This window comes from Chanodichthys erythropterus, chromosome 21 (genome assembly GCF_024489055.1).
Source record: "Chanodichthys erythropterus isolate Z2021 chromosome 21, ASM2448905v1, whole genome shotgun sequence".
NCBI lineage: Eukaryota > Metazoa > Chordata > Actinopteri > Cypriniformes > Xenocyprididae > Chanodichthys > Chanodichthys erythropterus.
The window spans coordinates 4854471-4870489 of NC_090241.1; the positions used below are offsets into that span (position 1 = coordinate 4854471).

At 36.4% G+C, this 16019-nt stretch overlaps 1 protein-coding gene across 2 annotated transcripts; it reads left to right on the forward strand.

The window, feature by feature from the left end:
* Nucleotides 1–10134: 10134 nt before the first annotated feature.
* pjvk (pejvakin) lies at nucleotides 10135–14523 on the forward strand. 2 transcript variants are annotated; one of them, XM_067374727.1, is made up of 6 exons: nucleotides 10135–10345; nucleotides 10880–11075; nucleotides 11944–12085; nucleotides 12175–12292; nucleotides 13984–14127; nucleotides 14222–14523. In XM_067374727.1, the coding sequence occupies exons 1-6, from the start codon at nucleotides 10135–10137 to the stop codon at nucleotides 14521–14523; spliced, it is 1113 nt and encodes a 370-aa protein (XP_067230828.1). The 2 variants fall into 2 exon arrangements, with proteins under 2 accessions (XP_067230828.1, XP_067230830.1); XM_067374729.1 differs by lacking the exon at nucleotides 13984–14127.
* The last annotated feature ends 1496 nt before the right edge of the window (nucleotides 14524–16019 follow it).

The window sequence follows — 16019 nt, forward strand, 5'->3', positions numbered from 1 at the left end:
TACATCCCCTCAGATGGAGCCTCATGATAAAGCACTGGCCGAATTGGTCTGGTCCATAATCTGTCCTTGACAAGGACATCTAAGTAACTATAATTATAAGTCAAAGTATAAAGTACAATGTTTTAGACTCAATGAGAACTAGAGCAATGCCACCATTCATCCAATTCTGTTTGCCCTCATTTAGCTGGTGATCACATCATACGCCACACCCTGTAATTGAGGTCTGCAGCTGGAGACCTTCAGCCATTTTTCACTCAGCCTATTGAGGATGCACCTTTTATGTACCACATCAAGACTACATTCCACAAATAGAAAAGAAAAAAAAAAGAAATCCACCTTTTTCAATGTCAAATTATGGGACTGGTCTGCCTATATAGAACATTTTCTCTGTGTTCCTACCATTTCTGCTTACATTATGGCTAAATCTGAAATCACCTCCTAAACCCTCAATCACTATTCCCTACGTTAGTCCACTAATACAGTTCATTTGAAGGAGTGAATGAAAACGAGTGAGCTAATTCAGACAGGTGTTGATTGTACATCGTCTGTACACATGTTATTGCGGTGCAATATGGGATAGAATGGGTGCACTCAATAAAATCTACTATGGTTTCGGACACCACACTGTAGTGTATTTTTTTTAAGTTAATAGAACTTAAATTTGTTGTGACAAGTGGGGTGGGGCCGAAAGCCGTGGAAGCAGAGCAAGGCCAGTGCTCTGCTTCAATCACAACTCGTCATAATGTTAATTACATACAGTTAATTTACATAAACATCACATTCAGATCTCAGTTAAACGTTCGATAGCAAATAACACATGCTATTATAACTATCAAAGAGACTGTCATTATATACTTGCATGTATATAATCAAACAACATACAGTATATGTGGTCTTAAAGGATTAGTTCACTTTCAAATGAAAATTAGCCCAAGCTTTACCCACCCTCAAGCCATCCTAGGTGTATATGACTTTCTTCTTTATGATGAACACAATCAGAGTTATATTAATAAATATCCTGACACATCCGAGCTTTATAATCCACATCCATCTCCATCCACATCCATCCATCATAAACATACTCTTCACGGCTCCAGGGATTAATAAATGCCTTCTGAAGTGAAGCGATGCTTTTGTCTCTAAAAAAAAAAATCCATATTTAACAAGTTATGAAGTAAAATATCTAGCTTCCGCCAGACCAGCTTCCGTATTCAAGTTATGAAGAAAGTGTAAACTGGCGTCGCATTAGTTACGTTTTTTCCGTAAGTTGAATAGGGAAGGTTAGGACGTAGTGTAAGCGTTTTGAACTGCAAGAGTTTTGCATTTTCTTCGTAAGTTGAATATGGAAGGCGGTCTGGTGGAAGCTATATATTTTACTTCATAACTTGTTAAATATGTTTTTGTTTTTTTACACAAACACATTGCTTCGCTTTAGAAGGAACCCCCCGGAGCTGTTTTTATGATGGATGGATGTGGATGGAGGCAATTTCTTCAGCTCATTCTCGTTGATCCCACTCACTGCCATTATAAAGCTCAGATGCATCAGGATATTTATTAATATATCTCCGACTGTATTCATTAGATAGAAGAAAGTCGTATACACCTAGTATGGCTTGAGGGTGAGTAAAGCTTGGGGTATTTTTCATTTGAAAGTGAACTAATCCTTTAAAAGTTTTGCAGCCCATCCTCAACTTAACCACAGGCTCTACTCCTAACCACAATGGTAACCCTACAAAACTAACACAACAGAACCCCCTGTAAATATCAACATAACACAACATTAAACACTAACTTATGTCTTTCTATGTTAATCTTGTGCAGAAAAACACACAAAATAACACTCAATTGACCCTTCACAAAGACCCGCCCCCATTAGTTACTATTGCTTTGTCCGACAATCCATGGCACTGTCACGCCACATAGAGTGAAAAATACATCGCGGAGCAAAGAGGACACTGACAAGACAGAGCAGGTTACTTTTGATATTAAACAAAGTCCCAGCTTTCAAATTGTGTAATTTTTTTACGAAATTTCGAACAATAAAAACCATTTTGTGGCTCTTTAATGTGTCGTAACAGATTGCTGTAGTGCCTCAGCTCAAGCGGCTCGTGAACCGATCATCTCTTCTTACTAGTTAATTTAATACATCAAATAAACATGAATGAACATCAGAAGGAATGTTGTTTCAAAACATGGAAAGACGTCAATACACACCATTTTTCAAGTTCAGTTCCACCAAGGTTAATCTTCTAACTCCCCTGACTGCTTTGTCGGACAACATGGCGGATTAAGCGTTATGATTGGTTAGATCGCTTATCAATCAAACTCCCGGCAAAGGGTCAATTTTAACATTTATTTATACAGTCTGAAGCAAAACTTGCTGGGAATCAGAAATCTGCTGCAACTCAACTCAATCATATTAAGTTCAGCTTATTACAATGAAATTTTGAGTTCACGCAACTTTTTTCTATTATGTATTATTAATACATAATAATTATTCATTATTATTTGAGTGAAACAAACTCTTTTCATTTCTTTAATTTCACTGGGGTTTTCTTACAGTGCACTACAAATGGCTGTCCCCTCAAATAATGTCCTATTTGAGGGTATAGAGGGCGATTTCGGAATCAGCCTGTCTATATTGTCAGACACAACCACCACCAAAATCTATGTTCCTACAGGCCAATTTGCATGTTTACATACTTTTCTTCTTTTTTTAACTGTTAAACTTAAGTTCAAAACATAATACAAAACTGAATAAGACAGCAATTTGCCATTTTTACAGTAATACCATAATTAAATATATTCCAAATCTAAAAATGCTAAGATAAAAAAAAGGCTACTATCAAAACAATTAGGTGTAGCCGAATATATATTTATAGTCTTTCGATTTCATTAACATCTATACAAAAGGGAAAAATTTCATACTGTAATGTAAACATGGACCATTTAACATACTGCAGTGAATTTTAAACAGTACAGAGGTGTCTTTTTGTTTTGTACAGAAATTTAACAAAAGAAAACATTGCATAATGCTACCTGTTGTTAGTGTTTTAGGTCACTGTTTTATGAATGACAAAGTGTGTTTGCTTTGCTAGTGTTTTGGAAGAATGGCTTGATATGAGTGCTTTGGTAGTCTTTTGGTAGTATGAAATTTACTGCTATGCCAAGCTGAAAGTTGATAAGGAGTAGTAGCAGGTGTAAAAAAAAACTATTTCACATAATTGTAATGCATAATAAATGACCTAATACATAAGCAGCCAGAATATTGACCACAGTTTTATGATAAACACACCCAAGGAGAAGATGCCTAATTAAATCCTCTCATGTTGTCTGTGTTGTGTTTGTCTGTGGCTCTGAGCGACAGCTCCAGGCTGTGTTAACTCTTGATTAAATGCTGTAGCGTGACAAAGACGGCAGACAGAGTAAATGCCGGTTCTGATGCTCAAAGTATGTCGCATCAGAGTCTATCCTGATGGCTGGCTTCTATAGCATGGCTTCCACTGCTGTAATCAGCAATAATGTGTATGACTATCCGAAAGCCTTTAATACAGTGCTCTATTGCAACAACACAGAGTAAGTGCAGACAGCTTTATGCATGGTAAGAATTATTTGTTGCCCCTACTTTCATCAAAGGCGTTTGTGACAGCTGTAATTGTTTCTGTAAAGGCCCAAATTATGTCATAAAGACATTCCAAGCAATTAAGAAGACGAAGTGAAATTTCTCTGCACTTTACTTTTCAAAATAAGATACTTTGTGAGAAAAATAACTGAAGTGAACTAAATATTTAAATGTATAACTTTTTAGATAGACAGACAGACAGCTAAAAGTCCTCATCTTAAATGCTTTCAAACTAGGAAATAAATTTGTGACCATGTAACCATGCTAAAGACCTGAAGTAATATATATTATTTTCAGTCTTGTCAATGGTATTGGAGCAGTAAAACTACTACCAGAAGGACACCTGCTGCTACTCAACTGTATGAAGCTGGCCTTTTTAAAGCACGATTCTGAAAAGACAGTAAGTACCAATTTAGTGGAAAAGCACATGCGTTATTTTAGGGAAACCACAGCGGCCTCTATTATAGGTTAGGCTGTGGGCAACTTTTATTTCTGTCGAAGTGAAAAGGCACGCCCTCTGTCTGAAGTTTTTAACCAAAATATCCTCTTTGGAATGTACATTTCTTTAATATATACTCATGTATAGAATGGACATTGCATTTGTCATACAATGTTTCTTTGCAAGTCCTGTATTGCAGATCCTGTGATTGACATAATATCCTCCCCCTCATAAAACATAACAAGCTGGCTCTCATGACGTGTCCCCATATGGAATAATTGCTATGAGTGGGTCACACACCTTGTTTTATGTATATTAGACCAGACTGATGTACATTAAACTAGGGTTGGAGTGTGACAGTATGAATTCACCTTGCAAATTTTTTTTATTTCAATATAATTTTAGACTCGATTCTTGCTGAGCTACCCAACAACACTGATCAATAACTGAACTGACCTGTAACCTAAATGAGTGTGAAAACATCATAGTTGGATTTCAGGCAAACGCATTCGCCACATGATTGGGTGTGTCTAGCATCTCTTTTGGAAAGAACTTTGACCACAATTGGTGGCCTGCTTTGGTCCGTGAAAACCTCACATCATTACATGCAAGGCCATGAAATTATAACTCCGATAGAGCTGAGAAAGCAGAAGATCAGGATAATTCAGCTTGCAAGTTCACAATTAAATTAGGAAATCAAAATTGTGCTAGTAAGGAATGATAATGTTTTCAGAACGTTCTGGCGAAGTTATGAACAAACGTTGTTTTCGAAACGTGTATAGAATGTTCATTTAATATGATCTTTAATCATTTTCTCAAAACGTCAGCACAATAATGTTTATACGTCATTCATGGAAGGTTGTTTTCTGAAACGTTTTAGTTTTTGTTTTGTATTTTGCTTGTTTTTTAATGTTACTGCTTGTTTCAGAATGTTCAGAGAACATTCAAACGTAAGGTTCCTAAATGTTTGAAGAATGTTCAAATTAAATGTTTTCTTAACGTTCAAATAACCAAGAAATCATTTTAAAAAATTGACGTTTTGAACGTTAAAAAAAGAGTCCGAAATAACGTTTTCATAACTTTTAATATGAACATTAGCAAAACATTCTTAGGACATATTTTTGTTAGAGTGGAATGCTTTCTTCACAGCAACTTTAACTTCCTTCAGCAATATGGCTATTCCATCACCTCATTATTTTTATTGCTGTTCATAACATAAACGGGACTGAAAAATCTTCTCTGTGGTGTTTCCCACATCCATTATTATTGCTTACGTTTAATAGTATGAATTATGAATAGTTCAATCATGTTGTTCCACACCTGTATGACTTTCCTTCTTCCATGGAACACTAAAAAAGTTGTTAGGCACAATGACAGACTCATCATTGACTTCCAGTGCTTCTTTTTTCCATGATGAAGGTGAATAGGGACTGAGTCACTGTAAATGAGGCTGACTAAATGATGAGAGTTTTAATTTTGGGTTCTAACTACCACTGTAAGCATTAAGTTATTCCTAAACTATATGGTAAGACAACTGGATCTTACTTAAATTAATCAAACAAACTAACATAAAGTGTCCCACTTTATCTGCACTCATGCTACTTGTATAATTAACATAATTTTACTGCAATAATACACAAATGGGGCTTTATTATTTACCCAACATTTTTTCAGTCATTTTTAATCTAAATGAAGCACCTTAAAAACTCTTCAGTCTAAATGTTTTTCATTTAAATTCAAACTTTTGTATTTTTAAACTCTCCATAATAATCTTACACTGTCCACAGATGCATGAAAAATCAGAGTGCCATGATAAAAGAGCTGTTCTTCTCCCAGATATTGAAGTAAAAGGTGAGAAAAGCCATTGTTTTTTAGTGTATGATGCAAAACAGGTAAGTGTGAAACTTATTTCACCATTTTCAAGCACTTCTTACATATTTATCTCAAATACTAGAGTTATACATACTGATATACAGAGACACACAGAGTATCACTCTTCAACTTAACCTATCAGGTTAGTAAAGTGTGAGACAGGTTACTCACCGGTCTTAACGTCCTGGCACGTAATCAACAACACCTGGGCCAAACAGAACCCCAGCCATACAGGTATCCTGAGGTGATGAACTGCGGTCATTTTCACGACTGGGGGGCACAAGCCTTGCCTGTGCCTGCCACAGGAGGTAGACTGTTAAAAAATCACAGCTTCACCATGCGCTCCACAAGACGCCCACTGTACCCAAGAGCGCAGCTGCCAGCCTCTGCGCAGACGTTCCCTGTATGAAAACTCCAGGCAGCCTGTGCACCCCCGCCCTGTGGTTCTCCAGCCTCTCATCTAGCTGGAGCAAAAATAACTCGAGCCTCCAGTCTTCTTTAAGATGATGCACACTTATGAAGAACATGAAGCAGAATGCATCATGTATCACTGTCATAACACTACAAAGCTCAGCATCACTCAGCAGACACCAGTAGATTTAATTATAGGATAACTACGTGCAGTGGCTTTATTTTATTTCTTAGATGTGTAGAATAGGTAAATAACACAATAATTTAGTGTGTAGTGGATCATAAGCTATCCTATTTGGCCATCACTGTATAAAGCTTGACATGCTTACAAAATATTTTAAACATTTTTCAAAGGAATAGTGGTAAGAGGCTATTTTTATACCCTGGTATTAATTGTCTCTCAACCAGGGGTCCATGGACCCCTAGTGGTCCTTGACATAATGCCAGGGGGTCCTTATAAAATATCTGAATATTAATTTTTGTATATTTTGACATTGACATGTTCCCATAAAAGAGGAAGATAATGTATGTATAATGTACCTGACAATACGGCTAAATATAGGACAAGTCAACAAACGTAGTTGTAGTAAATTATACTTGATTGCATTTGGTATTCACAAAGACATTAATGATACCAATGCGCCATTTTTATTCTGGGGTCCTTGAGGATGGTTCCAAATATGATGGGGGTCCATGACTCAAAAAAGGTTGAGATTCACTTAGATGGGCATACTCCTCCCGAAATTACGTTTAATAACTTCATAGTGGCATTAATGTGTCACTTATATGTTGCACAAGGTATTAAATGCATAAGGTATTAAACATGATCATTTGCTAAGCTAATGAACATAAATAACTCAGCACTCTCATTAATATTCATGAGTTAAAACATGAGATATTCCTATCCGTCTTTCACTTTGTATTGCCAGGAGGTGCAGATGAAGGTCATGATCATATATATATACATATATATATATATATATATTTACATTTACATTTACATTTACATTTATATATGTATGTAAATGTAATTTAAATATTATATAGCCCACATGTGAAGGAGGTTTTAGTTTTTACTTTATAAAAAAGTTTGGGCTTTAAAAAAAACTTTTTAATTCGGCAAGTATACATGAAATTGATTAAAAGTGACAATATAATGTTACAAAAGATTTCTGTTTCAAATAAATGCTGTTCTTTTCACCATTCTAATCCTGAAAAAGTTGTATCAAGGTTTCCACAAAAATAATAAACAGCCACTTATTGTTTTCATCATACATTGATAATAATAAGAAATGTTTCTTGAGCAGCAAATCAGAATGATTTCTAAAGACTGGGAAATTATCAGTTTTGCCATTACAGGAATAAAATGCATTTTAAATTGTATTAAAATATAGCTATTTTAAATTGTAATAATAATATTTTTGATTAAAAAATCCAGCCTTGGTGGCCATAAGAGACCTTACCCCAAACTGTAAGTGTGCATACATACATAAAATAACCATGTTAGCGTGCCTCAATATTTAAGCCTTTTGAATTTAATCGCATGGACAAAAAGCACTTTTAATTTTTCGAAATATTGTCTTTTGTGTTGCAAAGAAGAAAGAAGGTCATACAGGTTTGGAACGACAAGAGTAAATGATTTTTGAGTGAACTCCTCTACCTCTAACAACGAAACTTTGGCGGGTGCGGGGTTCATTTTGAAACCAGTACAGGATTGGCCATTCATACTCGGCCTGCTTAATTGCACAAATCTTTCTACATCTGAGAAGGCAAATTACTTCTAGACAAATATAGGTTGTTAGACTGTTTCCCTTCTATTCATGTCCTACAGTTGTTTGTACAATTCTAAATGAAGAAGTTTATTCCCATTGCAAACACTCTCCCACCTTATCGTCATAATTGCCTGACTAACACAGTGACCTCAGGATGTTCTTGGCTGGCCTCACAAAGTATTACTGTACATGTGTACAGACTGTGTTATAGAAACTATAAACAACTCTTTACAAAAGTTCTTTTTCCCCATTAATGTTTTAGCAGTGTGCATTCAACAGTAACGGACCTCAGTTCTTTCTGGACATAAAGAGGAGCCACATGAGGTCATGAGTGAGTGAGTCTTTCCGTAAATACACTATAGCCAAATGAGCCTTGTACACTGCAGAGAAGAAATATTCTAACAAATTACTTTATGTAGACTCACAGGTTCACTTCCCTTCCACAGTAGAAAGTATCCACATGTTTTGTTAGTGTAGGCAAAGGGATCTTGGTTCAGTTACGAGGTAAGAAACACATTTAACCATGGTTTATTTCACCATCTATGTGAAATACTGCAACACCAGCATTTAACTTGTCCTAAAAATGGACATTACACATTATCACAAATTGTAAAATTTCTGGCCTATCTTAAACATAACAGACCATAAACTAAGTTAAACTCAAAGCAGAAGTTGCTGTGCTATTCTGGTAAAACATAACATATGATTTTTCTCTTACATATGTTGTTTCTGTTCTACTTTAAAACATTCAGTATGTAACAAGAAATAACCAAAACTAAACAAAACAAATGGCAAAAATGTACACTAAGGTCCCATTTCATAATGTTAGTTCTGTCATGACAACTCTCGGAGGCCTTTTCACTGTCATGTTTGGTCTTGGCAGAATAGATCTGCTATGCTGTTGTAGGTTATTGCTGCTGCTGCAGAACAAGTACAGGACTTGCTACTGCCAATGTATACACAACATGCTGCTGTGAGTAAGACATGCTGCTGCTGTACAATATAGCGTACATGACTTACCCATAGCAGATCAATACAGGTGGAGCTGGGGAAGGTGGAGGGTTTCTGAAAGCTTGCTAGACTGCTACGGCAAATGCTACCCAAGTATTTTAAAGTTTGAGCAAGCAAGCTTATTGGCTACAGATACAGCAGGAACCAATCAGCTGTGCCTTATAGATAACGATGTGATTACAAGAAGGTTGAGTTAAAGGACCTATTAGCCTACGCCATCTAGAGTTTCATGACAGAACTTTGTATTTTATGCATTAACTAACAATGAGCAATACAACTGTTAAGGTATTTATTAGGTTACGTAATAAAAACTGTTATTTGTTTATTTTAGCTCAGGTTCATTAAATAATATTAACATACAACTTTTGATTTTAGTTCTGTATTATAAATGTTGAAATTAACATGAACTAAAATGAATAAATGCTTTAGAATTAGGCTATTTTTCATTGTAAGTTAATGTTTACTAATATAGATTTATTATGAAGTGTTACCAGTAAAATAAAGTGTTGTATCAACGAATATTCTTCATGTAAACTAGTTTGACCTTAGTATGCTGTACAAAAGAAGGTCATCAGATCATCTGTCCAATGTATAAACTAAAACCTCATTACAAGCAATGTAAACTAGGTGATTACAGAACAATTAAGCTAATTACATTCTGTTTACAAATAAAATCAAGCAATAATGAACAAGCATTAATAAGGTCAGTATACTCACTATAAACTCTGTTCTAGTTTGGAGGGAGTTACTTATAACAGATGTGATGGTGTCAGGTCTATTTATTTGAACCCCATAAGACACTACACATATGGCAGAGGACATCCTGATCAGCTTACAACCGCTTTATTATTTATGATGTGGTTGGACAAACCCAAGCAGCACCTCCGCAGTCTCATTTAGCTTTGAACAGGTAGTGATGTTGCCACAGCCAGTACCGAGTCAAATTCAAACTACTGTGAATGAACATACAAAGTAACGATATGCTCAAGCTGCGGTGAACTACAGTCATGTTTGCGGCAGCAACTAAGAACTTTGTGAAGCAGGTAGGAGACACTGGACGGCTGGTCCATGTGCCCAGTCTAAGTGAAGCGGACCGATATCAACCCCTCAGCCTGGTGACGAGGAAGAGAAGACGCCATTTCTGGAAGAAGACCAAATATGCCACTACCCCATTCTCACTGAAAGACATACTCGTGGGAGAGAAAGAGATCACAGCAGGTGAGAAAGATTTCATAATTTGAAATAAATTCAAATAACTTGATGAGTATAGATGAACACTTGTGAACAATACACATTTGTGAAGAATTTTATGTGCATCTTTGCGTAAATTGTACTTACAAAATGCATAAAAACACTTATTACATACTGTATTTTGAAATTTTTTCGCATTGTATGCGTATAAATTAATGTATTTTTTTAATTAAGGGATAGTTCACCCAAAAATTCTCAAGTTCTTCCAAACCTGTATGAATTTCTTTCTTCTGCTGAACACAAAAGAAGATATTTTGGAGAATATGGGTTACCATACAGCTGATGGGCCCCACTGACTTTCATAGAAGGGGAAAAACTGTTTGGTTACCAGCATTCTTCAAAATATCTTCTTTTGTGTAAGCCGAAGAAAGAAATTCATACAGGTTTGAAACATCTTGAGGGTGAGTAAATGATGACAGAATTTTCATTTTTGGGTGAACCGTCCCTTTAAGTGTATACTGTAAGTGATATCAAAGTAGTGTATTTCTGCCTGGTTGACAGGGGTCTCCTCATATCAGCTTCTGAACTATGAAGACAAGTCTGATGTTTCACTAAATGGGCGTTTGGGCAACCATCTGATCCATGAGGTGGGAGTAAACGTGAGTGGTTCAGACTCGGTGGCGGTAAAAGCCTCCTTTGGAATTGTGACCAAGCATGAGGTGGAGGTTCCTACATTACTGAGGGAGCTCAATGCAAGGTAAAGGACATTGTGTATATGTTTTTATACAGTTAGACAGTTCCAGCAAAGAAATTTTTCATTTGTTCTCCCACAAAATGATCACGTTCTCCCCAAAAAACTTTGCATTTGCTCGCAAAAATTTTGGGTTCATTCGCAAAACTTTTGCATTCCCTGGTCTCCTGAGAAACTTTGTGGTTGCTTGCAAAACGTTTGCATTCCTCCAAAAAAAATTCATTTGTTCATAAAAGCGTTTTGTGTTTTCTCGCAAAATTATTCCGTTCTACTTTGACTTTGCTCACAAAACTTTGAGTTCATGTGCAAAACTTTTGCATTTCCTCGACTCCAGAGAAACTTTGTTTCTTCACAAAACGTTTGCATTTTCTCGCAAAATTATTGCATTCCCAGAAAAAAACTTTGCATTTGCTTGCAAAACTTTTGGGTTCATTTCTCAAAACTTTTGCATTCCTCCAAAAAAATTTCATTCGCTCACAAAACTGTTGCATTCTCTCGCAAAATGATTGCATTCCCCAAGAAACTTTGAGTCCGCTCACAAAAATATTGGGTTCACTCACAAAACTTATGTGTTCCCCCAAGAAACGTACCTTTGCTCGCAAAACTTTTGTGTTTGCTCACAAACCTATTGCGTTCCCCTGAGAATCTTCACTCACAAAAGCATTGAAATTAAGTTTTTTAATTGGGTCTCAAATTTAAGTTACTGGTGTAAGTTATTTCGGCACGGCTGTGATTACCTGTGGCCATGCTAATATTCGGAACAGCAACACTCTTGCTCGTGTACTTCTTAAATTAAATGAATCAATATATTCTCGCATGCTTTTTCTCACAAATCTCTCTGTCTATTCTCCTCTCATTTATTTCTAAATATCAGGAAAGTGGACTTGGATCATTGTTTGATCCGTCAGTCCAAAGAGAGTGGACGCACGATCCTGTGCGTTGTCATGGAGAGTATCCGCACCACACGACAGTGTTCCCTCACCGTCCACGCTGGAGTCCGTGGAACTACCATGAGGGTAAACAAATGCTATTGTGCCCCCAGGCCAAACTATATATGTAGCTGTGAAATCTGATGTTCTCTAATGCTTTCTATCGTCCCACACAGTTCCAGATAGACGATGGTCGAAATCCTAAAGGGCGAGATAAAGCCATTGTTATTCCAGCCCACACGACCATAGCATTCAGTGTGCTCGAGCTATATGTGCGTCTTGATGGACGTCTTGGTAAGCATTAAATGACGGCATAATACCAATAATGTGTTTTGACAGTATCATTCTATGTGCATTATTGCTCAAAAGTTTGTCTCCTCATATCCTGATGGCAATCACTACGTTAAACGGTCTTAAATGAATTTTTAGAAATGTATATCGTCTGTGGAAGGTGTAGGACCCTAAAATGTTCGAATGAAATAATACAATGTCCTATCTGCCTGTCAATGTATGATTTTACATACCCTCGCGCACCCTTCAGGCTATGCAGAGTTTATACAGACAAAAGTCAGTCACGAGCACCGTAAACAAACAGCAGCCATCTTTTACAGTTCCTACCGAATCAAATCAATGAGTTTATGCTGCGTTCACGCCATAACTACCGTAATGAAGAGATGGCAACCCTTGACGTGATAAAACCCGGAGCTGTTCAGTCAGATTCAGAATTATGCGTATCCATGTCAACACCGAAATGAATTTGCAGCAGTCAGGAACAAGCTCTCTAAGTTTTTTACATTCATTATTATTGTAATGTTATGTGCTTTGTGACATGAAAACGCCATCTCTTGTGACGCTCTGTCGAGAGCAGAGCAGCTGTCATTGTTTTGGAGGAATCGTGGATTTGGACAGCGATTTGCAGGGATCATATGCTTTCAATACTAGCAGGCTAACGTTAGCATTTCCCAGATCACCACCTGCGCCTTTAATACTTCTATTCAGCAAGGATACATTAAATTGATCAAAAATGACATTTATACAAAACCCCTAAAGGGATATGGTGGTGGAAAAATATGGGATGGGAGGAAAAAATATATTTTGATTCTTTTGTGTTCTCTCTCAAAAGTTTTAAGTTCCCTCAAGAAACTTTGCGTTCATGCAAACTCAACATTTCTTGGTGGAACGCAAACATTTTGCGAGTGAATGAAAAGTTTCTCAGAGAATGCAAAACATTTGCGAGGGAAATCATTGACACATAATTTTTCCTCCCATCTTATTGTTTTTTCATCACCATGTCCCTTTAGGGGCTCCGTACATTTAGAATGTTACAAAAGATTTCTATTTCAAATACATTCATTACTTTTGAACTTTATATTTATTAAAAATCCTGAAAAAATGTATCACAGTTTCCACAGAAAGCACTACTGTTTTCAACACTGGTTATGTTTCTTGAGCACCAAATCAACATATAATTTCTGAAGTTTAATGTGAAACTAAAGAATGGAGTAAATCAGCTTTGCCATCAAAAAGAATAAATTAAATTTTTAATCAAATGAATGCAGCCTTCAAAAACATTTTAAAATATTACTGACGGCAAACTTTTAAATAATAGTGTATATCTCTTGGAGTTATACTGTATATGAAGCTCATCCATGTTTTTTGTTTTGTTTTTTGGTAACACTTTATTTTACAGTGCCGTAGTTACACATTACTACATGTACTTACTATAGTATTAACAGTAAATAACTAACCCTAAACCAAACCCTAACTGTAACTCTATAGTAAGTACATGTAGTTAATAGTACTCAGTACTTATTTGAGTAATTACAATGTAACTATGGCACTGTGAAATAAAGTAACTTTTTTTTTTTAACTTTTTAAACATTTTCGGAAATTAGTTGATTTTCATATTCAAGCCATTCATATTCTCCATTTATTTTTTATTTTTTTATTATTTAACTAATGGCCTTTGATGTACCTTTGGTCAGACATATGTGTAGCACCAGAGTCAATGGGAGGGTTTGAGAGGGAACAGATACGTGACCAGCTCGGGGGATACATTGGCCGCTTTTCCTTTGGAAGACTCAGGAGATTCCTGTCGGGAATCATCTATGGGAATCCTTTCAGAGCAGGTGAGATCATTTCTGTTGTCAAATGTAAGTGTAATTTTTAAAATATGATTGAAGAAATGTTCTAAATATGACTCTTGATTTATGCTTGCTGTAGATGACAGGACGTTTGAAGAGCTCACTCACTCTGATATGTACATGGACGATGTCGTGACGGACTACTACGAGAAGGCTGCCAGCATGACTGACCTGTCCACGACCTACCTGCGGGATGAGAAGCACATCCGTGTAAATCTACTCAACCATAACATACCTAAAGGGCCGTGCGCCCTGTGTGGCATGGGGCATCAGAAGCGCGAGACTGTCTATGGCTGCCTGGAATGCTCTTCGGGGGGACATAAATACGTCCGCCTCCACGCTGTACCATGTTTTGACCTCTGGCACAAAACCTTGAGGTGAGAAAGGGCTTGGAGGAACTCCCAGGGTGATTTTAATGCAGCCCTTGTGCAATATGACCACAAAATGTAAAACCATCATCTTTAATTTCGGCAAAAACACATTTTAAGAAAGCAAGAATGTTGTTTGCTCAGTGACATTGTAAACCAATGATTTCAACAAATTCTAAAGAGTTTGACTTCAATCTGATGATTTATTAGGTGATTAGTTTAATAGTTTATATTTTCCTTGTTTTGTCACAAATTCAGCAGTTTGCATGAGTATATTATTATACCCGTTGCATCTTAGTTGTTAAATAATAATTAGGTCACACTTTACATTACACTCTTAAAAATAAAGGTTCTTTATAGCCATCTTTGTTCCATATAGAACCTTTAACATCCATGGAACCTTTCCATTGCACAAAAGGTTCTTTATAATGGAAAGAAGTTCTTTAAGGGGAGTTTACACAACACCATTTGAAGCGAAAAATAGAAAACTTCTTTTTGCATTTTGGCCATTCATTTACATGACAATGGCATTTTGGGTGCCTGAAAACATTTCAAACTTTTGAACTGGGTTTCAAAGTGCAAGTTTTTGAAAACGGTACTGTTAGTGTCTCTGTGTAAACTACAAAAACGCAAAATCATGAAAACAGCAAAGCCTCATATCTCCCAATAATAAGACCATCTCTGGAAAATGTTGACGTCATGCACGCGTATTGCATGGTCAGTCTATCCGGTTGTTAAGTCTGACGTCACGCGGCAGCGCTTCCAGGTCCTAATGCTCTATCTCATAATAAAAAAATAAAATAAAAAAAAACGCTCTATCTCATACCACAAGAAAACAACAAATGGTGCTAATATACATACACGATGTGGTGTAATACTACAAAAAATATATAATTACAACCTTTATCTCCATATCAAAATTCCAGATGGCCAGACAATGATTCATCTTTTATAAATCATTAAAATATTAATATCTGTGACGCTGTGAGCACGGAGACTGTTGTGTAGACTGTAAGTATTTAAAATGTTTAACTTTTTTAAATGATTGACGGTTAATATGAATAAATAGCGCTCATAAACGGCCGTCCATGGCATTCTCAAGTGAAATGAGTCGAGGCTTGGACCCGGAAACGGCGTTCTTTACGTCACGACTTAACAAGCGGATAGTGGTGGAACTATGATGTCACTTTGTAGGCCAATTGGCAGTTAGCATCATCTGGTTCCCTTGACAACAAGTTTATAAGAGCACAATTATAAACATAACAAAGCTGTAAAAGCGGATCATGCTTACCTATTTGGCGTGATGACATTTTATATCGCCGACAGCCTCTGTAGTCCCATTTAGCCACTTGTTAGCAATCGCCTTTTTCAAGACACGTAACAGCTTAAAAAAAATCACGGGTAGGTTAGACGTATTTTATGTCGTAGAATAAAAAGTAAAAGTATATAGAGTTTGTGTTAACCATGGATCTTATTTCAGACATTTAACTAAAAACCAATTGATTTTGG

What these genes read in the sequence shown, in the direction of transcription:
- pjvk (XM_067374727.1), top strand. Translation starts at nt 10,135, where the DNA reads ATGTTTGCGGCAGCAACTAAGAACTTTGTGAAGCAGGTAGGAGACACT. An exon ending in TCCGTGGAACTACCATGAGG is followed by an intron (nt 12,086 to 12,174) that starts GTAAACAAATGC and finishes CGTCCCACACAG; the next exon opens with TTCCAGATAGACGATGGTCG. An exon ending in GCGTCTTGATGGACGTCTTG is followed by an intron (nt 12,293 to 13,983) that starts GTAAGCATTAAA and finishes ACCTTTGGTCAG; the next exon opens with ACATATGTGTAGCACCAGAG.